The sequence below is a fragment of the Saccopteryx bilineata genome, chromosome 1, assembly GCF_036850765.1.
Source record: "Saccopteryx bilineata isolate mSacBil1 chromosome 1, mSacBil1_pri_phased_curated, whole genome shotgun sequence".
Lineage (NCBI taxonomy): Eukaryota > Metazoa > Chordata > Mammalia > Chiroptera > Emballonuridae > Saccopteryx > Saccopteryx bilineata.
The window spans coordinates 304,428,334-304,452,170 of record NC_089490.1 but is presented as its reverse complement, the minus strand read 5'-3'; the positions used below and the strand labels follow the sequence as shown (position 1 = coordinate 304,452,170).

Below are 23,837 nucleotides of genomic sequence, written 5' to 3'. Positions count from 1 at the left end.
AGAAACTACCAGTTGGTGCTTCTCATCACTCCCTTCCCGTCTGTCCTTGTCTGCCCCTCTCTGGAGGAACAAAAAAAGCTAGGGTCTACCATATCAAATGGGGTAAGTCTACACAGGTTAGGAGCCTCTGCTTTTATTACATGTGGTTTGGAATTCTTGATTTCTTCTCTTGAATGGTACCTGGGAGCCTATTAAGGCACATTCCTCCCCTCTTAAACATACTTACACTAATAAAAATAACAAAATTACGCGCCAGAGACTTTACATAGTCACATTATCTCTGTTCTCTCAATCACTGAGTTCGGTGCCATTTTTATTCCCAATTTGTTAAATAACTTGGCTAAGGTTGAAGAGGTTGGACGTAATGGAACCAGAACGTCAGCTCAGCGACACTGAAACCCCAGAGCCTCTGTTTTGAATCACGACACCGCGATCCTCCCAAAGGTGCCGGGACAGAGCGCTTGTCCGCCGTGGCTGCAGCCTCACGACTACGACAGCGCGTGGTCTGATGTATGGATGGAAGTAACGTGACTGTTCCGTCATCAGACGTAGAGAAGACCTCCCCAGCCCTCACGGGCCCCGTTACCTGGCCCTCGCAGTGCCAAACGCACCCGCCACTTCCGGTTTTGGCCCCACCTTTCCGCCGCTGCTGCCGCCGTTTTGCGTTCGGGAATTTTGTTCCCAGCGCCGAGCCGTCGTCCCCGCCCTCGCCGCTGCCATGGCGGCAGCTCCGCCACTCTCCAAGGCCGAGTACTTGAAGCGTTATTTGTCCGGGACCGATGCCAGCGTCCACGGGGGCTCAGAGTCCACGCTCAAGCGTCGCAAAAAGCGGCCCAAGCCTGGCGGTGCCGGCGGCAAGGGGTGAGTTGGCCGTGGCGGCGCCTTCTCCGGCCCTCGCTGGTGCGGCTCGGTCCCCTGGGGACAGTGCGTTGTGACTTCCGACACTCTCTCCCCGCCTTTGTGGCCTTTAGTCCTCTCCCGTAGTCACTGAGTGCTGTGCCCAAGAACAATGGGGGAGCTAATGCAGAGCCTCGGTGCTTTGGAGCCCGGAACCTGCCGGGGGGTTCTCCGATCCCAGGGACTCCGGTCTGGAGTCACAGACCTGTACTCACTTCCGGTTACTCAGACTACTACTGCTGCGAACAGTAACAACTAATGTTTAGACAGGTCTGGTCACGGGCCAGGCACTGTCCTGGGTATTTTAGACATGCATGAGTTCTTTAAGCTTTACTACGGTGAAGTAAGCAGATGAGGTCATAGAGTAGGGCGGGCGCTAAATCCGATGTGACTGGGTGCTAAATCCTCTAAGAAGAGAGGAAGTTGGATACAGAAGCAGGTATGGAGGGAAACGACCCCGTGGAGACGGAGGCTGAGATGACTGGCTGCCATGAGCCAAGGTGTGCCTGCGGCCACCAGAAGTCGGAGAAGTCTAGGAAAGATTCTCAGTGGCATTGCCTTGCAGATAGGTCGGGATTGCAGACTTCAAGCCCCCAAAACTGTGACAGAAGACATTCCTGTTGTTTTAAGCCACCCAGTTTGCCTTAGGAGACTAAATATATCCAGTAATGTCAAATAATTCCAAAGAACTGCTCCATTTTCTGCCCTGGCTTGGTTCTTGATTTACCTTTGCCTTCTGTCTTCCTGCTTCATTGACTTGTGTGGATTCTTTGGAAGCAGTGCCTGTAGTGAAAGGAGCTTGCACTTTGGAGCAACACTGATTAGAGTTTGAGTCCCAGCTCTTCCACCTATGGGCTGTGTGGCTTTGGGCAAGATATTTCATCTAAGACTCAGTTTCTTTATTTTTAAAGTGAGAGCAATCCTGAATGATAACACTTATATTAAATGGTGGTTGTGAGTAGAGATGTATAAAGTTATCTTGGCTTTTCAGATAATGACTGTTCACATCATTGTTATTTTGGCATTCATAGTTTATCTGTATAGCAAACATTTATGACTACTTCTTATGCCAGTAACTGCCGGGTGTTGAGCAGGGGTCCCCAATCTTTTTACACAGGGGGCCAGTTCACTGTCCCTCAGACTGTTGGAGGGCCGGACTATTAAAAAAAACTATGAACAAATCCCTATGCACACTGCACATATTTTAAAGTAAAAAAACAAAACGGGAACAAATACAATATTTAAAATAAAGAACAAGTAAATTTAAATCAACAAACTGACCAGTATTTCAATGGGAACTATGGTTCTGTTTTCGGCTAATGAGATGGTCAATGTCCAATTCCATATTTGTCACTGCTAGCTGTAACAAGTGATATGACACACTTCTGGAGCCGTGAGGCATCCATCCCGCGTCACTGGAAGTAGTGCTGTACGTGAGCGACGCTGCGCTTTGCGGTGCCGCCACATACAGTGCTCCTCTCACTGACCACCAATGAAAGAGGTGCCCCTTCCAGAAGTGCGGCGGGGGCCGGATAAATGGCCTCAGGGGGCCTCATGTGGCCCGCGGGCCATAGTTTGAGGACCCCTGGTGTTGAGGATACCACTCAGAGAAAGTTGGAGTCCCTGTTCTGATGGAGCTTATAGTTTAATGGGGTTATAGGCTTTAAACAACTAATCATGCAGCTAATTGATTTATCTCCTTTGTAATAAGTGCAGTGAAAATATCCCAATAATGTGTAACAGGGTTCTTAGATGGGGGAGTTAAGGAAGAGTAGTTAAGAAGGTATGCTCAAGGAAGTTATATATATATATATATATATATATATATATAAATAAACTTCTAGGAACTTTATATATATATATATTCTAGGAACTTAAGAATGAGTAAGAGTTTCCCAATAAAGAATGAGAAGAGTAGGAGAGTAGGTTAGGCAGAGGGAAGGAACTGGGTATGTGAACACTGATGTGGTTGACTATGCAGGATCTTGTAGGATTTTGAGCTTTATCCTGAAACCAATAGATAATTAATTGTTCATAGGCTGTTATTCAAGAATGTTTCTCCTTTTTGATCATTTTCCCCCCCTCCCCCATTAAGAATGCGGATTGTGGATGATGATGTGAGCTGGACATCTATCTCTACCACTAAACCAGAAAAGGAGGAAGAGGAAGATGATGGAGATTTGCCTGTGGTATGTATCTTGAGGCTGTGAGGACTTTGAAATTCAAGCCTTTCAGTCTTGACTCCCACAGGGTAGATTTGTGAGAGGAAAGTTGAGGGCAGAGATACTTCCAAAGAGCTCTTTTAAAATAATCGTTAGGATGCTCCTACACTACCTTCTTTGTTTATGGAGGGGACCATCAAGCTAGAAATGGGAACTAATCACAGAGAGAGGCAGGACTTCTCATTAGTGATAGAGCTTTGATTAGAATTAGCCAGGTTCACTTTGTTGGAAGCTACCTTAAAAACAATGTTCAGTTTCAATTTTAGGAAACTTTCTTTTTGTTTCTTGTATTCATTGATTCAAGGAATCTTTGAAATTTGTATACTCTTGTGTAAGTACTGGAGATATATGGATTAATAGAACATAGTGTACCAATTTACATTCCCACTAGAAGTTTATGAGAATGCCATTTTCCATTTCTTCTTCAGTGCTTGATTATTTTTATTTATTTATTTTAAAAGATTTTGTTTATTCATTTTAGAGGAGAGAGAGGGAGAGATAGAGAGAAGAGGGGAGGAGCAGGAAGCATCAACTCCCATATGTGCCTTAATCAGGAAAGCCCAGGGTTTTGAACTGGCCAACCTCAGCATTCCAGGTTGACACTTTACCCACTGCGCCACCACACGTCCGGTGGTACTTGATTATTTTTAGTAACAATAAAACCCATGCCAAGCCTATGCCAATTTGGCAGGTGAGCAGTGGTATCCAGTTTAAAAAAAAAATAGTGAAATGAATAATTTTTCATGTTTGTTAGACATTTTTGTTTAATGAATTTCTTGGTATTCTGTACATATTTTTAGAAAATTGAGATTTTAATTTTTTATTGATTTATTTGATATTTATATAATAAGAATATATCTGTTTTATATGTCGTAGGTATAGTTTATCGTCTGCCTTTTCATTTATAATAGTTTTGACATTTAAGTATAATTTTTATGTGGTCCTCTTATTAAGTTTTCTTTATTTTTTAAAAAGACTTTTATTTATTTATTTTTTTAGAGAGAGAAGAAGGGACAGAGACAGAGACAGAGAGAGAGGGAGCCAACATGGCTGAGGACCGCTTCATGTTTCTCCATGGCTGTCTGGGGTCTCTGTGTGTCATGCGTATTAGAAATGGGAATGGTTATAACTTCAGGTTCTTGAGACCACAGTGCTCCCTGGCTGGATCCTGTGGATTTCCTCAGCATGGTGTCCTCACTGCCGCAGGTGGCTGAATTTGTGGATGAACGACCAGAAGAGGTAAAGCAGATGGAAACCTTTCGTTCCAGTGCCAAATGGAAGCTTCTGGGAGGTGAGTTCCAACAGTAGACTTAAGTTTCCTATTTATAGGGAAAGACTTTTTTTCTTTTCTACACTTTTTTTTTATAGGAATGCATAGTTTGTTTTAGTTTATCATTGATCCTAAAAAATACAATATGAAATAGAAGTCAGAACTTTAGGGGTAGTAAGACATGGGAAATGAGAAACCAGGCATCCCACTTTTTCTTATATTTTGGTATTAGGATTACTGAGGTCAGGAAGTGACTCATTTGGGGGCCTTTCAGTACGCATTCTTCTCTGGCCCAGAATAGGTGAGCATGTAGTACACAGGCAGGACCGTGGAGAAGTTTATAAGCATCTAAGGAACAGAATGTTGAGACTGGAACAACTCCTGTCCTCTCTCAGAATGATGCACTTCATGTGTGGGTCAAGGACCAATACCTTGTCTTTTTTTGTGTTAGTAAATCTTACTTGTTTTCTCTTGAACATTGGTATTTTACAGTGAATTACCCTCGAAGTGCCCGCCTTCACCCTATCTCTATAGTAATTTTTCTTTTCATAAATGTTGGCATTTTGGAGTTGGACAAAGGGCATGTGTCTGTCATGTCTGAACAGAGATGAGACCGAGTCTTACTTACTTTGTTATTCCCTGAGCCTTGCATGAGGAGATGTCATTAATAAATATTTGTTGAATTGTTAAAATTTGATTCTTGTTGCCTACTACTCTTTGTAAATCATCACTTGAGTCTTAGAAACCATTTCCCCTTTTCCAGCAATTTGGTAGGTAGGTCTGCTCACTAAGGGACACAGACTAAGAAATACTTAGTCCTGGCCCCAGCGTCATTTGGGCTCCTTGTGGCCAGTGGAAATGTGCTGGCTTTTCATTTCTTGTGTTCATTTCTTCATGAATGAGGACCTTACTGCTTGGTAGTTGTTTAACTCCAGTTTCCCCTGATGCTTGTGCTTTTTTGCTACGTGGAAGATTGAAGAGTTAGCTCCTGCACAGGATCTGTTCTTCCTGTGTTATACTCTGTGTCTATAGGTTAATTATCCTGAAGTTCTGAGTAGAAAAAAAATGCATAGCAAAAGTGACAGTTGGCTATAGGTTAGTGATTACCATTTTCTCAGTTAATTTTCAGTGCATTTTTTTTAAATTTTTTTAATTTTTAATTTTTTTACAGAGACAGAGAGAGAGTTAGAGGGATAGACAGGGACAGACAGACAGGAATGGAGACAGATGAGAAGCATCAATCATTGGTTTTTTGTTGCGTGTTGCGACTTCTTAGTTGTTCATTGATTGCTTTCTCATATGTGCCTTGACCACGAGCCTTCAGCAGACCGAGTAACCCCTTGCTCGAGCCAGTGACCTTGGGTCCAAGCTGGTGAGCTTTTGCTCAAACCAGATGAGCCCGCGCTCAAGCTGAGCGACCTCAGGGTCTTGAACCTGGGGCCTTCCACATCCCAGTCCAACGCTCTATCCACTGTGCCACTGCCTGGTCAGGCCATTTTTATATTTTATGAATGAAAATTTTATTATTAGTAATTTTTAAAATCAGGACCCTATTTTATACTTTACATTAAGAAATGATTTTTAATACAATTGACATTCAGTATTATATTAGTTTCAGGTGTATAACATAGTGGTTAGACTGTTTTAATCATTCTTTTCTGCCTTCTCCTGTAGTAGGGTATCAATCTTGTCTATGATCCTTTTATTCAGAGACATCTCTTGGTTTCCCTATCTGTAAGTCTAGGAAGTGATCTATCTCTCTCTCTCTCCCTCTTTCTCCCCCCCCCCACACAAACACACGAATAGTGCTTTTTGTTTTGCCTCATTCTCACTGCTCCATTCTCCTTTGTTAGAAATATCCTCACTGATCTCTGACCCTTACTTTCTTTTTAATAAATATCATGGAATTTATCAACCTCATGGGTTAGATTTATTGTCAGATCTTCCACAGATATCAGTACTTTTCTCTGAGGGGTAGGTTCTAATCAATTAGGCCTATTCTCCAACTACAGGAGTTGAATTTGATTAATTCATCCATTTAACAAGTATTCATTGGGTCCTAGCCAGGTTTTGTTTGTATTTGGGCCATGGAGCTCAATGATAAGAAACAGAGGGAGAAGAGAAAAAGGATTTTGGAAATGTTCTGAGTTGCTATAAACATTTCTTTCTATTGTGCCTTTGAAAATGGAAAGTTTCAAACTCTTTGCTCAACTTCATTTTTTTGATGATACTAGAAATTTATTGAGTAAGAAGTATGGTATTTGAATTATATCTCAATAAATCCAATAGCAAAAATAAATGAGGTAGCTTAAAAAATCTGAAGATTGACAGGATATCAGTGTTTTTGAACCTTTTTACACTTGGGGACCAGTGAAAATAGAATTATTTCAGGTACTGCCAAGGCAGAAATCACCCTGGGCACAAGTGAATTCAGCTAAGATCATTGGGTGTGTAATCTTAATCCGTTATCAGGGTGGTTAACTCTTTTGTGGACTGGCACAAAATTTGCAAACCAGTCCATGGCCCGGTGGTTGAAAAACACTGGGATAGATAATGATTTATTGTTTGAGTTTTAGAATTATTGTTAATTTTTTAGATGAGATAGTGTATTGAGGTTATAGTTATAAAAAAGAATTTTTACTTTTAGAAATACTATATTTATGGATGAAGTAATTTAAGTTATTCTCTTGACCTTGAAGTATCACCCCATTTTAATGCCACCTACTCTTAAAACCTAATTACTTCATACTGCCTCTCTTCCCCTCTCCAGTTCTGTTCCCACCATTCTTTTTAAACCCATCCCGAAAAGGCTTCATCGTCATGCTCCTGTGTTATAGCCAATGGTCAGTTGTTGCCCCTTGGCAGTTGTCTTGGTTGTTCTTCCTGATTCCTTCTTATTACAGTGGCTGCTCTTTCTGTCTCAGGTTTCACTACCCCCTTTATCCCTAAATACTTCAGTGCTCCAGAGGTCCTTAGATAACTTTAAAATGTCTGTCTACATTGAATATCTAGGTGACCTCATGGGTTTAAATACCCTGTACATGCTGATGTGACCCAAATTTACATATCTAGCCCGGGCCTTTGTCCTGCTTCCAGATCATAAATCTGCCTTCTTGATATTTCCATGTGTTAATGTGATAGACATTTTAAACAACATCTCCAAAATTAAATTTATTTCTCCCATTCTTTCCAGTTTTTCTCATTTCGGTAGAGGGCAACTCTGTTCTGTAAATAGCTCAGACCCAAACCTTGGAGTTCCCCGAACTCTTCGCCTTTTCTCACATCCTGTAATAATTAATTCATCAAATGCTGTGTACGTCTTGCCTGATACATGTAGCTACCTCACCTGCTGCTGGTACCTTGGACAAGCCACCCACCATTGTCTCTCTTGGAAGACTGCAGCTGCCCCCCCTTGCCCCCTACAGTCTATTCTCAAAACAGAAGAAGCTAAAGTGACTCTTTAAAAATAGAAGTCAAGTCATCTTACTTTTTCGCTCAAAACCTACAATGGCTTCCCCTCTCACTAAGTCCTCACAATGCCCCAAGTCCTATATGATTTGGCATCCTGCTAATCCTGCTAGTGTGACCTCATTTTGTCCTTCTCCCTGTCATGCTCTGCTTTTGCCACCCGGCCTCTGTGCTTAGAATGTCCAGCTACCTATTCTTAAAGATTGCCCGTGGACTTTGCAGTTTGATAGGTCTGGGTTTGCATGTTCACTCCACCACTTATTAGCAGTATGACTTTGGCAAATTACTGCATCTTTCTGAGTATCTACTTTCTTATCTATAAAGTAGGGATGCTGATTATATCCTGAGCTGTAAGAATTAGATGAATTCATCTGTGTGAAACATTGGCATGTAGTAGGTGATCTCTCCCCTCTAGTAAGGGGCACAGGAGCTTGGATTAAACAGTTGACCACATTCATTTTGACACGGCACAGGTTTAGTCAGCTTGCCTTTTGAAAGAAGAGTGAGTGCAAACTAAATGATCTAGGCTGAGTTTCAGTGGGATCCCTGACTGGGAACTCGGCACAAATAAGGTTTGAGTAGAGCACTGGGTTAGGAGTTAGAGGACTGGGTTCTATCTAGTCTGACTCTTCTTCTTGGAGCTGTGATCTTAGGTAAGAATCTATTCAGCTCATTGGAGCCTCTGTTTTCATGATTGTAAAACAAGATGCCTTGCTCGACTTGCCTTACAAGGTAGAATGTGAAACATGTATTTAAAATGCTTTGCAAATTTATGACTGGTCAGGCAAATAAAAGATTATTTTTAAGATGTTCATGAATTCTGGTTTGCTGCCCCTATGCAAAGGAGATGTACAGAATAGTTTTGGTTCTTCTGAGTAGTTTTGAGATGTATGCTGTGGGTAAACTTTAGGTACTGGTGGTGAACATAGCATTTGTGGAAATCTGACTCTTTGCTATTTGTGATTAGGTCACAGTGAGGATCTACCTTCACATAGACATTTCCATCACAATTCCCTGGATTCATCTCCTAGGAGGGTCCGCCACGACACCCTGGAACCTTCTCCCTCTAGGAGGGCCCGTCACCACGACACCCCGGATCCATCTCCCCCCAGAAGGGTTCGCCATGACACTCCAGATCCATCTCCCCCTAGAAGGGTCCGCCACGACACCCCGGATTCATCTCCCCCTAGGAGGGCCCGTCATGATACCCCAGATCCATCTCCCCGTAGGAAGGCCCGCCATGACACCCTGCATCCATCTCCCCCTAGGAGGACCCGCCATGACACCCCAGATCCTTCTCCGCCTAGGAGGGCCCGTCAGGACACCCTGGACCCACCTCGTAGGAGGGCCTGCCATGACACCCTGCATCCATCTCTCCCTAGGAGGGCCCGTCATGATTCACTGGATTCCTCTCCTCTCAGGAAGCATTATTGTCCTTCAGGTGTATCTCCTAGGAGGGCCCGTCATGACACACCAGATCCATCTCCTCCTAGGAGGGCCTGTCACAGTTCCTCAGATATCTCTCCCCGTAGAAGGGCCCATAGCACCTCCCCTGACACATCTCAATCTAGAAGGACAGTTGACTCCTTGGACACATCGCAGCGCAGGAGGGCCCATCATGACTCCCTGGATTTGGCTCCTAATGTTCCTCATTCACTACCCAGAACCAAAAGTAGTAAAGCCCTAGAAAGATCCTCTAGCAAAACTTCTTCACTTGGGAAAGAGCCAGGACACCCTCAGCCCACAGTCTCGAAGAGCAGCAAATACGAGTATGACTCAGACCTCTCTCCTCCACGGAAAAAGCAAACAAAATCTCATTTCGGAAATAAACAGCATGATTCTAAAGGTGAGCACTGATTGTTTATGAGAGAGACTTTGTCCTGACGCGCTTTATTTTGAATCTGTTACTTGCTTTGGTAGGTAGTTATGTCTTTAGAAATGAGAATAGAGCTTTTTTGGAGAAATTTTAAAAACTAGGGAAATGGTGAGAGGTTGGGCTGTAGAGAACTAAATATCTACAGTGGGAGGGAAGAAGTTTTTATATATCCTCTCGTATATTCTCCTCACCCCACGTGAAGTAATTTTTGTTCATTGTAGAAGCTTCAGATGTCTAGAAATACATAAAGAAGAAGAAAAAATGTCATACGAATTTCTGTCATTCAGAGGCAGTTACTGTTAGTGTTGTAGCCAATGTTCTGTCAGTCTTTTCTCTACTTACGCTACATATTGCATGTATTATCTTGCCATTTTTTTTCACTTGTTATCTTCCCCATGTCATAAAAAATCATTTCTTTGTTAATGTAATTTTTATTGGTGTTGGTAGATAAATTTACTTAACCATTTCCCTAATACTGCATATTTTAGGTTATTTCTAAATTTTGCTTTTATAATTCTATAATGAACATCCATGTACATGACTTGCCCATTCTGGATTATTCCCTTCTCTATTTCTAGACAGATTTCCTGGAAATTAAGTTCTTCTAGATATGTTTCCTAGGAAGCTAAGTAGAAATTTATTTAGAAGGTTAGAGGATTGTGTGTTTTAAAAGTCATTGATATAGGCCCTGGCCGGTTGACTCAGTGGTAGAGCGTTGGCCTGGCGTGCAGGAGTCCCGGGTTCAATTCCCGGCCAGGGCACACAGGAGAAGTGCCCATTTGCTTCTCCACCCCTCCCCCTCTCCTTCCTCTCTGTCTCTCTCTTCCCCTCCCGCAGCCAAGGCTCCATTGGAGCAAAGATGGCCCGGGCGCTGGGGATGGCTCGTTGGCCTCTGCCCCAGGCGCTAGAGTGGCTCTGGTTGCAACAGAGCAACGCCCCAGAGGGGCAGAGCCAATTGCCCCCTCGTGGGCAGAGCGTCGCCCCTGGTGGGCGTGCCGGGTGGATCCCGGTTGGGCGCATGCGGGAGTCTGTCTGTCTCTACCCGTTTCCAGCTTCAGAAAAATACAAAAAAAAAAAAAAAAAAAGTCATTGATACATATTGCCTGCTGATTGCCTTTTTGGTAGGTAATTTATGATGCTTATGTCTACAATTCAGGCTTGTGTGTTGAAATTCTTTTTATTTATTTATTTTTTTTCTTTTTTTTTTTTTTTTTTTTCATTTTTCCGAAGCTGGAAACAGGGAGGCAGTCAGACAGACTCCCGCATGCGCCCGACTGGGATCCACCCGGCATTCCCACCAGGGGGCGATGTTCTGCCCCTCTGGGGCGTTGCTCTGTTACATCCAGAGCCATTCTAGTGCCTGAGGAGAGGCCACAGAGCCATCCCCAGCGCCCGGGCCATCTTTGCTCCAATGGAGCCTTGGCTGCGGGAGGGGAAGAGAGAGACAGAGAGGAAGGAGAGGGGGTGGGGTGGAGAAGCAGATAGGCGCTTCTCCTGTGTGCCCTGGCCGGGAATCAAACCCGGGACTCCTGCACGCCAGGCCGACGCTCTACCACTGAGCCAACCGGCCAGGGCCTAAAATTCTTTTATTCTATCATTGTCCCTACTTACTATTTCAGTTTTTAAATTCAAATATGGTACATTGTTGTCCGTTAGTCTGAGAACTTCAGAATATATTCTCGGTAGTTTTAACTTTTACTACACCACTGAGATCTGAGCGCAGTTTACTTTGCCCATTCTATGTGTGGATTAATGTGACATGGATGAGTATGTTGAGATCTCACATACTAATCACTGTCACTAGGAATTTGGGAATGGTACCCTACATCCCGCCTTTTGGGTGTTTTTTTTTTAATTTTTTTGTATTTTTCTGAAGTTGGAAACGGGGAGACAGACAGACTCCCACATGCGCCCGACTGGGATCCACCCGGCATGCCCACCAGGGGGTGATGCTCTGCCCATCTGGGGCGTCACTCTGTTGCATTCTAGCACCTGAGAGTCATTCTAGCACCTGAGGCAGAGGCCACAGAGCCATTTTCAGCGCCCGGGCCAACTTTGCTCCAATGGAGCCTTGGCTGCGGGAGGGGAAGAGAGAGACAGAGAGGAAGGAGAGGGGGAGGGGTGGAGAAGCAGATGGGCGCTTCTCCTGTGTGCCCTGGCTGGGAATCGAACCCGGGACTCCTGCATGCCAGGCCGACACTCTACCACTGAGCCAACCGGCCAGGGCCCACATTTTGGTTTTAAAAATTGTCTCTGACTTTGCTCTTCCCCGAAGTCATCTGTACTGGTGTTTAGGTTAGTGATGCAGGAGGACTCCATGAGTAAAGAACATTAACCTGGTAAGTTCTATTTTTAAGATTCTGACAGTGGGATCAAAGACTTTTATTCTTTAATTTCTAGGCTCTTCACCCAGCCATAGGAAATTTCATACAAGCTCTTCACCTAGAAGACAGAGGCACACATTGGACTCTTCTTACCCGAGCAGTAGTCGGAAAGCTTCTGATTCAGATCTTTCCCCTCCACGGAATAAACAAAGTTCAGGGCACCAGGATGCTGATTCAGATCTGTCGCCTCCACGAACTAGACGTAGACACCGAAGCTCTGACTCTGACCTCTCTCCACCACGGAGGAAACAGAGGGCCCAGTCTTCTGATTCCGACCTGTCTCCACCTCGAAGACAGCCTCTGGGAAAGAAGGTAGGAATTGTCAGGAGCTGAGTCTTTCTCTTAGAGTGACTTCTGTCTTCTAGTTTTATACAAGTCCCAGAGGTCCAAGCCAGAGGAGGGGGAGGGAGATCTTGGTGGTATAGTAAATCTAGTTCAAAGGCCTCTAGAGCTTTTTCCTTCTCTTTGAAGGCAGGACTGCCTCTAACCCAGCCTAGATGAACTTGCAAACACCTGAGTTCCTAAGTAGCTTCTGCCTTGATATTCTAATTCTACAAATCTCTTTTAATAGGTCTGGAGAAACTTCTTATTTTCTTAGGAATAAACTGAGAACTATAGTTTACAGAGTAGAGTTAGAGCACAAACCTTGTGTCAAACATATTGCATATTTGAACCTACTTTTTCCACTTTTTGTGAAAATTGAGCAAGATAAATAATATCTCCAAGCTTCAGCTTTTTTTTTTTTTTTTTAACAGAGACAGAGAAAGGGATAGACAGGGACAGACAGACAGGAACGGAGAGATAAGCATCAATCATTAGTTTTTCGTTGTGCTTTGCAACACCTTAGTTGTTCATTGATTGCTTTCTCATATGTGCCTTGACTGCGGGCCTTCAGCAGACCGAGTAACCCCTTGCTGGAGCCAGCGACCTTGGGTCCAAGCTGGTGAGCTTTTGCTCAAACCAGATGAGCCTGCGCTCAAGCTGGTGACCTCGGGGTCTCAAACCTGGGTCCTTCCGCATCCCAGTCCGACACTCTATGCACTGTGTCACCGCCTGGTCAGGCCCAAGCTTCAGCTTTTTCATTGGTAAAATGTGATAATGTACTTCATAAGGCTATTGTGAAAATTAAATAAGTTCAGGTAAGTAAAACTTTTAGCACAGTGCCTGGGACAAAGTAAGCATTTAGTGTAAACAATTTATTATTGTAAATTGTAGTGCTCTGTACCCAGAGCTTAAAGAGAGGCACTTGAAATATAAAACTACTTTTAGAAATCATTTCACCTGGAAAGTTAGTGTTTTGTTTTATTTGAAATCTATGATGAAGCCTGAGTTAGCCAAAAAAAAAAAAAAAAAGTCCACATGAACTTTTAGTAATTATGTTGTAAAGAACACCAGCACTAGTAAAGGAATCTTATTCCATTGAGTTGGTAAGAAACAGAATGGCACATCTCCCCAACACAGACTTCAGATGAGTTTCCTCTGTAGCCCATGTGTTCCTGGGAGGGCAGACTAGCCTATCTGTAACCCAGGAAGTGGGATTCTACTATTTTGGGTCACAAAGTGAGGGCTATATTTCAGCTGAACCTCTTGACATTTTATGTATCTGTATAGTCCATGAACAATTTAACATTGATTCAACCTAGCACGTGGTTAAGGATATCGGTATATACTGTATGTTCCGATTGTTGGTTTGTTATCTTGACACAAGTTGAAGTTTAGTAAGAAGTTTTGACTTGGTCATATCTTTTCATTATCCTGAACTATAGCTGCAACATCAGGATCTTAGGTTTGAGTTTGTATTTTAAATGGTACAAATTTCATCAATGTGAGTCTGTATAGGGAGGGCTTAGACTAGAGCTTGACACAGGTTTCTGGTCAGGTGGCTGGAGAGTGAGTCTCCATGTGTGCAGGTTATATGCTGAGAAATCAGAAACATAGGTGCTTAGCCTTCCCTTTAATATCTTCTTGGTTTGTGTTTTTTATTTGCTTTTAACTTGATAGTTTTATTAATTTTCCATGAAATTCAGTTTTATTTCTTCTTTTCTCATTTGTGACTCCTGTGGCTGATACTAAGGATATAAAGTTAGAGTTTTTGATTTGGTTATTGCTGACCCTCAGATGAAAATGCACTGAGCTGTATGCCCATAGTGCCTTCCGCCGCATTGTCTTATTAATGTGGATGCTCCTTTTCCATTGCATAGGCTGCACACATGTATTCTGGGGCTAGAGCTGGGTTGGTGTTAACTGGCATACAGCGAGAGCAGCAGGAGCTCAAGACACGGGACCAAGAGGCCTTGGCATTTGAAGGTAAAGATATCGAAGTGAAGACATCAATTGAGGCTCATGTTGCTTTTTAAAATTTTTCTAATCTGGACTATTATACCTGATATTTTAAGCTTTTAATCACTTTCAAATTTCAGCTCTGGTCTTACACATTATTTTAACTTCTCAGTTGATCTTAGTGGTTCTTTGCCTCCTTGAAAAGTAATGGTTTTCAGGATCATCACCAATATGCACTTAGGTGTTAATAGGAACTACTTGTAGTCTAGCGGCAAAAGTTCTTATTTAGCATCATAACCCCAAGTGGTTGATTTTAGCTATTAAAATATTCTTTCTGGTTTTGATATTTGATGTTTATCTTTAAAAGCATAATTTTTCTTTGCAGCTGAATTCCAATATGCTGAAACTGTATTTCGAGATAAGTCTGGTCGTAAGAGGAATTTGAAACTGGAACGTTTAGAGCAAAGGAGAAAAGCAGAGAAAGACTCAAAGAGAAACGAGCTGTACGCCCAGTGGGGAAAAGGGTAAGGGAACACTGACTGGTAAGCAAGCCTGCAGTGACTGGCGGGACTGATGTCTGTTCTCCTCACCAGCTAGTTTCTGCTCTGCCCTAAAGCTCTTTTCGGGAATGGGAAATTTGTTGTGTTCAGTCTCCCTCCTGAATACTGGTCAGTTCTCACTTCAGGGGGTGTTCTAGGACTTTTACCGCGTTCAGTATCTGGCCTGGGCTGCTGGAAAGAGGAGGTTCTCCAGATGTAGCGGTGTGGTCCCCGTCAGTGTAGAGGTAGAAATGTTGAACAGTACACAGCAGACGCTCTTGGTTCTTTCCCAGGCTCGTCCAGAGCCGGCAGCAGCAGCAGAATGTGGAGGATGCGATAAAGGAGATGCAGAAACCGCTGGCTCGCTATATTGATGACGAAGATCTGGATCGGATGCTGCGAGAACAGGAAAGAGAGGGGGACCCCATGGCCAACTTCATCAAGAAGAATAAGGCCAAGGAGAACAAGAATAAGAAAGGTGAATCTTCTCATCGTTAGGGTGATGGTACATAGCTGTGTGCAAAGAAGACTGTCTCATACAGTCTTAGATTACTTCTGTTTGAGAGTTTAGGTTCAGTGTAATAGAGCTTTCTATATAAAATATTACTCCCTGCCACCTAGCTCTGAATTGAACTAATTGTATAGTTGACTGACTGGTTTGTTCTTCCTTTGCTCATTAGCAAGGCCTCGCTACAGTGGCCCAGCGCCTCCCCCCAACAGGTTCAATATCTGGCCTGGATATCGCTGGGATGGAGTGGACAGGTAAGCCTGAGGATTTCCTACAGTTTTGTTTTTCTTCCATCTGACCCTGGCCTTCCCTAACTGTAAATCACTCCATATTCCGCCTCATTCTGTCTCTTTCTGTGCTCTAACGATGAAGTTAATAATTTGCAGTTTGCTTGCTTCTGTTTCTGAGGTCTTCAAATCCCATTTCCTATGCTTAGAACACTCCTCCTTTTTTCCTTTTCAAAGCTTAAAAAGCTTTGAACAAACAACTCAGGTGGTCCAGGTAGGACACCCTTTGTTTTTGACCTTGGTCACTTTGTATGATATTTTCTAAGGTGTAGGGGATGAGTGATGACTGGTAGCCTGGAGCCTTGTGTATGTTGTGTCTAAAGGGTAGCCCTTGAGCCATCTCTTCGCCGCTTTAGGAGTGAGTACTTGTAATACCCTACTGATCCCTACCACCTTATTTTTTCACCTGCCTGCATCTGTGCCCACACGCTCTCCCTTCCTGTCTGCTACCATGGATGAGCCGGGTGCTCTTATCAGGTCAGGCCCTCTGCTTACGTGCTAGATTCCCTCTCCTGCTCACTGAAAGACATTGTTCTAGCATTTAACACAATGAGCTCAAACTTTTTGATCTCAAGACCCCTTTACACTCTTAAAAATTATTTGAGGACCCCAAAAATCTTTTGTTTGTGTTGGTTATATCTATTAATATTTCTAATATTTGAAATTATATAAGTTTAAAAATCATTTATTAATTTATTAAAAAATAATAAAGCCATTATTAGATTAGTATAGTTACCATGTTTTTTTGTTTGTTTGTTTGTTTTGTTTTTGTATTTTTCCGAAGCTGAAAACGGGGAGAGACAGTCAGACAGACTCCCGCATGCGCCCGACCGGGATCCACCCGGCACGCCCACCAGGGGGCGATGCTCTGCCCCTCTGGGGCATCGCTCTGTTGCGACCAGAGCCACTCTAGCGCCTGGGGCAGAGGCCAAGGAGCCATCCCCAGCGCCTGGGCCATCTTTGCTCCAGTGGAGCCTCGGCTGCGGGAGGGGAAGAGAGAGACAGAGAGGAAGGAGGGGTGGAGAAGCAGATGGGCGCTTCTCCTGTGTGCCCTGGCCGGGAATCGAACCTGGGACTCCTACATGCCAGGCCGACGCTCTACCGCTGAGCCAACCGGCCAGGGCTAGTTACCATGTTTTTAAAGAAAAATAATTATATTTTTCAAACAAAAAATAGAAGAATAGAATTGGATTACATTTTTGGAAGTCTCATTATTGTTTAGCTTAATAGTAGACAGGATTCTGCATTTAGTCTGTTGCAATATATTTAGTTGAATAATAGGAGGAAAGTTCAGCTTTATACATAGGTAATTAGAAAAGGAAAGTATATTTTTTGATACTACACAAAAACTCCAGTTTCTCTCTCTTTTTTTAGTGAGAGAGAGAGAGAGAGAGGAAGGGAGAGAGATGAGAAGCATCCACTTGTAGTTGCGGCACCTCATTTGTTCATTGATTGCTTCTCCTATGTTCCTTGACCCGCTTGGGCTCTAGCTGAGCCAGTGACCCCTTGCTCAAACCAGCACTTGTGGGTTCAAGCCAGTGACCTTGGGCTTAAGCTGGTGACCTTGAGCTTCAAGCCAGTGACCATGGGATCATGTCAGTGATCTCATGCTCAAGCCAGCAACCCCATGCTCAAGCTGGTGAGCCTGCGCTCAAGCTGGCCACCTCGATGTCTTGAACCTGGTTTCTCAGCTGCCCAGGTTGATGCTCTATCCACTGTGCCACCATCTGGTCAGGTCGGGCAATTTCTGTTGATCCATTGTTTTCTGTCTGTTTAAGATTTTATTTATTGGTTTTTAGAGAGAGGAGAGAGAGAAAGGGAGATGGGGAGGAATGGGAAGCATCAACTTGGAGTTGCTTCCCATATGTGCTTTGACTGGGCAAGACCAGGGTTTTGAACTGGTGACCTCAGCGTTCCAGGTAAAATGCTTGACCCACTGTGCCACCACAGGTCAGGTGATGTAGATCCATTTTCAAGTTCATTGACTTTTTCATCTGCTATCTCTATAATCTATTAGACCTATACAATGAATTTTTTCTTTAAGCTAGTTCATTGTAGTTTCAACTCTATAATTTCCATTTGATAGTTTATATTTCTCTGCTAAGATTTCCCATCTTAATATTTATAATTAGTGTTTTGAAGTCCTGTCTGCTAATTGCAAATTTGAGTCACCTCAAAATTGGTTTCTATTAATAGCTTTTTCTTGAGATTGATCACATTTTCTGGGTTTTTTTTGAATGTTTGGTCATTTTCTTTAACATACACTGGATGTTATGAATGGTACATTGTAGAGACTTGAAATTCTATTATATTCCCCTGAAGTGTGTTGGGTTTTATTCTAACAGACAGTAAACTGGGCAGTTTTTGAACTCTGAACACTGTGTCCTTTGCAGTGGGCAGCAGCTACAGTTTCTGCTCAGCTCTTTTCATTTCTAGCTGCTGCATGGGGTCAGGTGGGGCTTCCTCTGCATAAGCACAGTTTAGCAGCTAGCCAAGTATTTGGGGGCAGCTTGCATGCAGATTTTACATTTCCTCCCTTTGGCAACTCCTCCCTCTAGATTTTGAGATGCCCTGTCCACTTTGTACTGACACCTCAAACCACTAAGCCTGTTGCTTTCTGCCTCCAGGAGCCATACAGATTGGGAAGTGCCCTCTGGGAAAAAGCCTCACAAATCTCTTTTCACACATAGACTCCCATCTTGATTCTGCCTGTTTTTGGTTACTCTTCCATGCCTTCAAATACTTGTATTTTTATATTTTGTGTACATTTTGTAATTGCCACCTGAGGGTAGGTTAGTCTGCCCAAGTTTCTCTGCTATGACTGGAGTCTGCCACTATACCTCACATGGGCGTAAGGCGTCTTCTGTCCCTGAAGTTGCCATCAACATTCAAGGCTCTGGTTCCTCAGATTGATAGGTGTCCTCAGGGTGGCTGTGGTTGCAGGCCAGCTTACTGCTTTGATTTGAAGCTCACTGAGTGTGGGCTTTTTGTTTGATAGCAGGAGGATTTTCCAGAATGCTAATTTGCCATATAGCTATAAGTAGAAATTTTATAGCCACAACCCTAAAGATGCTCCCTGCTATTCTGAGTTTATTCTTTGTTTTCTTTTTTTTAAATTTCTGGACCCAGAACTTAGAACTCTTTCTGAACCTAGTTTTTTACTGGTGTCAAATTTGTCTCCATCTCTCCCAGTCATTTTTCTCCACTTCTCATTCTTTTCTTCTAGAGTTTTCCTTTTAATTCCTTTTCTCATCTTTCTGATTATTTATTCTTCCATCTTTTCTACTATAGTTTTGTTTTTGGCCCACTGAAAATGAGTATTACAAGAACAGATCTATAGTATGTTACAGTTAGAAAAATCTATAAGGTTAATTAACCTAACTCCCAGTATTTAAAAGAGAGACTGACACCCAGATGATTTAACAGCTTAGCTGATAAGTGGAATTAGAACCGTGGGCTCCTAATTCTCTAGTCTAAAGCTCTTTTTTACTGTGAGTTCTCAGTAATTTGTTTTTTGTTTTTTTTTTAATTTTGTTTAGGGTTCGGTTTATTATTTGTATGGCCCTTGTCTGTATGATCATATTGGTGTTGATTCTCTTAAGTACTTATCCCCCCAGACCAAAAACAGTAGTTTTCTTGGTGCTCTAGCTAAGAATGGAGATGGTGCCATTCATAGTAAGCTTCCCTTCTTCCTAAAGCCTTACAGCCTGATCAGGTGGTGGTGCAGTTGATAGAGCATCGGACTGGGATGCGGAGGACCCAGGTTCGAGATCCCGAGATCGCCAGCTTGCGTGCAGGCTCATCTGGTTTGAAGCTAAAGCTCACCAGCTTGGACCCAAGGTCGCTGGCTTGAGCAAGGGGTTACTTGGTCTGCTGAAGACTCGCGGTCAAGGCATATATGAGAAAGCAATCAATGAACGACTAAGGTGTCGCTACGAAAAACTGAACAACTAAACTGTCGCTACTTCTCATCTCTCTCTGTTCCTGTCTATCTGTCCCTGTCTATCCCTCTCTCTGACTCTCTCTCTGTCTCTGTAAAAAAAAAAAAAAAAAAAAAGCCTTACAGTACTCATTCTACTCATTCCAGGAAGGCAGTAGGAAGGGGGAGGAAGCCTGTTATCTCATTTGTTCACTGACACTTAGCATACATGTTATAACTTGAAGTAGCTGCGTTCTAGGTGCCAGGGTCTCACAATTAGTGAAAGAGAGTCCCTGAGCCCAGGACTTCACTTTCTGTCTAGAGGAGAAGACAAACAGTAAATAATTTCAGTGCTACTTGGTAAGTGTTAAGGTGCTTTGGGAGTACAAAGGAAGAGTAAATTCAGCCTTGTGAGAGTGTGGCCAGTGAATACTTCCTGGAGGATGTGACACATGAGCTGAGTCTTCAGGGATGCCAGTTACCAGCCAAGATACGAGGGAGAGGAAGGGTGTTAAGGAAGAGGATGATAGATACACAGAGTCATAAGGTTGTGGATGTCATAGTGTTATGGGGGGATAGCATTAAGTGTGAAGTGGAGTTTTTTTGTTTTTTGTTTTTTTTTTCAGAGACAAAGAGAGAGTCAGAGAGAGCGATAGATAGGAACAGACAGGAATGGAGAAAGATGAGAAGCATCAATCATCAGTTTTTTGTTGTGACACCTTAGTTATTCATTGATTGCTTTCTCATATGTGCCTTGACCGTGGGCCTTCAGCAGACCGAGTAACCCCTTGCTCAAGCCAGCGACCTTGGGTCCAAGCTGGTGAGCTTTGCTCAAACCAGATGAGCCCGCACTCAAGCTGGTGACCTCGGAGTCTCGAACCTGGGTCCTCCGCATCCCAGTGTGATGTTCTATCCACTGCACCACCATCTGGTCAGGCCTGAAGTGTAGTTTTATGAGATGTACCAAGAGGTAAGCAGGGCCTGGTACTGAAGGCCTTGGGAACATTTTTGAGGAGCTTGGGCCTCACATTTGAGACAAATGTTGGAAGGATTCACAACATTTCTCCTTTTCAGGCAGATGACTCATTAGGGCAGTAATCTGAAACATCTGAAAGGCACAATCTAGAGCAGAGACATGAGACAGAAGGCTGTTGCAGTAGGTTAGGCTGTAGGATGAGGCCTGTGCTGTGACGGTGATACTAAGAGTGGAGACGAGGAGGTTGTGGAGGAGTGTTTAGGGGATGACTGGAGAGAGAGCTAGCTCTTGGCATAGTGAAACAAAAGCCAGGCTCCGATGATTCAGGAGTGGACGAAAAGTGGGGGAGCACAGACGGTGAGACAGGCTCTTTTAAGAAGTTTACATAGGAGACAGATGCGTAGTGTTAAAAGGGAGTGATGCCCACTCCTTGAAACTCCTTTATTGTCTTTATGACACCTTACTCCTCCTCCTTTCCTCTTATCATTTCTTATTGGCTGCCTTTAAGAGCTTCTTTTCCTCTGTGCCTCCGTTAACCCTTTGAGTAGTGAGTTTTTTTCATGCTCACTGACCCCGGGAGTGAGTTTCTTTTCAAAAAATGAAATTAATTCCAGTTACAGTTTTATTCATTTAAAATCATGTTTGTTTGATAACCAATCTATGGAAACAAGAAGAACATACATTTGCCTTTTTTAATGTTGCCTTACACATGTATGATCGTACTCTGGTCAGGAGGCATGAGGACGTACATGAACGTTCGTGCTACTCAAAGGGTTAAATGTTTCTCGGGGCTCCATCCCTACCCTTAGCTGGTCTCCTTCCCCGTGTCTCTCTCTGGTCAGTCTTCTCTAATCACACCTTCATTACATACATGATTCCCCAGTTTGTATTTGTAGCTTATTCTGGTGTATCTAGCTTTATATTATGTTTTGCTATTGATATGTACTCAAGGCACCTTAAATACAATGTGTTCAGAACAACTCCTCAGCTTCCCCTACTCTAGATCTGCACCTGCTCTTCTATTCTGTCCTGGTTTGTAGCCTCATTCATCTTGTTACTAAAACTATTAACCTGGGCATCAAACGTACCTTTATCTCCTCTGCTTTTATATACCACGTCAGTCACTTAGTCCTAGTATGTCCTCTCTCTCCCCCTTCTTTATCAGTGCTTCCGTCATCTGTTGGTCTCTACCACTGACTGCAGTGTCTTTCCTGCCTCTGGTCTCCAGTGTAATCTTTGAAATGCAGGGTATGCTTCCACTTTAAATCTGTCCTTACTGGGTGAAATCTCAGCTTTTTACTGTGGCCTACAAAGCTCATTATGACTTTGCATAATTTCTGACTTTGTCTTGTGCTGCTCCCTCTGTTGTACCTCAGACTCTAGCCTCACCAGTTTGCTTTGTTTCCTTGTGTGCAGCGGGCTTGTTCTTATTTCCGTGCCTTTGTTCTTGTGGCTCATGCTGTGCTCCATCTGGAAACGGCCTCCCAGCACTTCTGGCTCTCCCCACCTTCAGCCCTCTGGCTAATTCTGTCTTCTAGATGTAGCATAAGGGCCACCTCCAAGAAGCCTTTTCTGACTGTTTTTGTCCACCTCCCTCCCAAGCTGGGTGAGATCTCCATTCTGTGTTCGTGATACCCAGTATATGTCTACCATAGTTTATGCTTTTGATTTTAATTATTTGTTTAAATAATTGGTATCCTCCACTAGTCTGTGAGCTCATCAGGACAGATGCTGAGTCATACTCATTTTTGTGGCACGTTGACTCGTATGGAGAGAATTCACTAAATGTTTATGTAATGAATGGGTAAGGTATAAGATGTAGACATCAGTGGAAAGTGAGTTGGGCTTTTAAAGACTGGTAACTGAAACGATTGTCAAAGACTGGGAAAAGGGTCTGACAAGAACTAATAGGATATATTTGGTCCTTTTGTTTCTGTTGTATATATATACCTTAACTGTTTTCACTGCCTGCCATATATTCTCCCTTATTCATTAGATTGTGAACTCTTTGTTCAAAAATAAATGCCCAGTTCAGGATTCTGGTTGATCACTATCTCTTGATTGCAGATCCAATGGATTTGAACAGAAGCGCTTTGCCAGGCTTGCCAGCAAGAAGGCGGTGGAGGAACTTGCCTACAAGTGGAGTGTTGAGGACATGTAACTTTCCTGAGGCTGTGGGCTGGCTGTGGGCTGTGGTTGTGGACACAGGGCAGCCAGTAGCCAGCGGTAACAGTTGTTGATGCTAATAGCCAAGGCGCACCCAGACCAGCATCTTGTTGAATGCTAGTTTTGTCCACTAGCATTTGAAAAGAAGAATACTGAGACCTGATGTTTGGACTGAGGCATCTGAAACTTCCCAGGTGTGCCAACCCTGCGGTTGCTGCTGGCTCTTAGAAGAAACATTGATTTCTCAGTGTCCCAGGGTTTGTTCTTGGTTAGGTTTTTTTTTAATAAATATACATTTATTTTTTTAAAGTCACTTTCTTAACTGGGAATTCTGTTTTTGGAAGAATATAAGCTAATAATATTGAAGCCCGTAGGGATCATGGAGGGAAATGGTCAGAGTTTTTATTAATATAGAGAGCATAGAGCTGTCCCCCCACTTAGCTGGGGTTTACTTTCTGTGGTTTCAGTTATGCTTGGTCAACCGTAAATATTAAATGGAGAATCAAAAATATTAAATGGAGAATTGCAGAAATAATGTTTAAAATTGCCACTTGTTTTGAGTAACGTGATGAGACCTTGCCCTGTCCTGCTCCATCCTGCTCGGGATGTGACTCACCCCTCTGTCCGGCGTCTCCGTGCTGTGTATGTCTTGCCTGTTAGTCACTTAGCATCAGATTGGCTCTCACAGTGTCGCAGAGCTGTGTTCAGGTCACCTTTATTTTACTCACTAATGGCCCCAAAGCACAGGAGTAGTGACGCTGGTAGTTTGGGTATGCCCAAGAGAAGCTGTAAAGTACTTCCTTTAAGTGGAAAGGTGTGTGTGTGGGGAAAACATACATCTAGGGTTCAGTCCTGTCCAGGACTTAAGGCATCTGCTGGCGTTGGCATGCACCCCTGCAGGTGAGGGGCTACTGTCAGTAAGAACTCCCGCAGAGATAGAGCTGTCCTCTCAGAAAACAGGACTTAGTGTTAGACTGGATTTAGGAATACGCATGGCTGTTTAGAAACCTAATAAAGGTAATAACACAGATTAGTGGGCAAGAGA

General features: G+C 43.3%; 1 protein-coding gene across 2 annotated transcripts; it reads left to right on the top strand.

Moving 5' to 3' along the window:
• The first annotated feature begins 693 nt into the window (after nt 1–693).
• BUD13 (BUD13 homolog) lies at nt 694–23,317 on the top strand. 2 transcript variants are annotated; one of them, XM_066245285.1, is made up of 10 exons: nt 694–861; nt 2,993–3,086; nt 4,326–4,410; nt 8,825–9,703; nt 12,134–12,429; nt 14,319–14,424; nt 14,783–14,921; nt 15,230–15,414; nt 15,617–15,698; nt 22,694–23,317. In XM_066245285.1, exons 1-10 carry the CDS (start codon nt 719–721, stop codon nt 22,785–22,787), a joined length of 2,103 nt encoding a protein of 700 aa, XP_066101382.1. In that variant the 5' UTR covers nt 694–718; the 3' UTR covers nt 22,788–23,317. The 2 variants fall into 2 exon arrangements, with proteins under 2 accessions (XP_066101382.1, XP_066101373.1); XM_066245276.1 differs by lacking the exon at nt 694–861 and having other exon boundaries at nt 4,255–4,410.
• Nucleotides 23,318–23,837: the final 520 nt, after the last annotated feature.

Bases quoted from the DNA above. Each gene is read 5' to 3' on its own strand.
- BUD13 (XM_066245285.1), top strand. From the start codon at position 719: ATGGCGGCAGCTCCGCCACTCTCCAAGGCCGAGTACTTGAAGCGTTAT. The intron at 4,411-8,824 runs GTGAGTTCCAAC...ATTTGTGATTAG, and splicing joins CAAATGGAAGCTTCTGGGAG to GTCACAGTGAGGATCTACCT. The intron at 15,415-15,616 runs GTGAATCTTCTC...TTTGCTCATTAG, and splicing joins GGAGAACAAGAATAAGAAAG to CAAGGCCTCGCTACAGTGGC.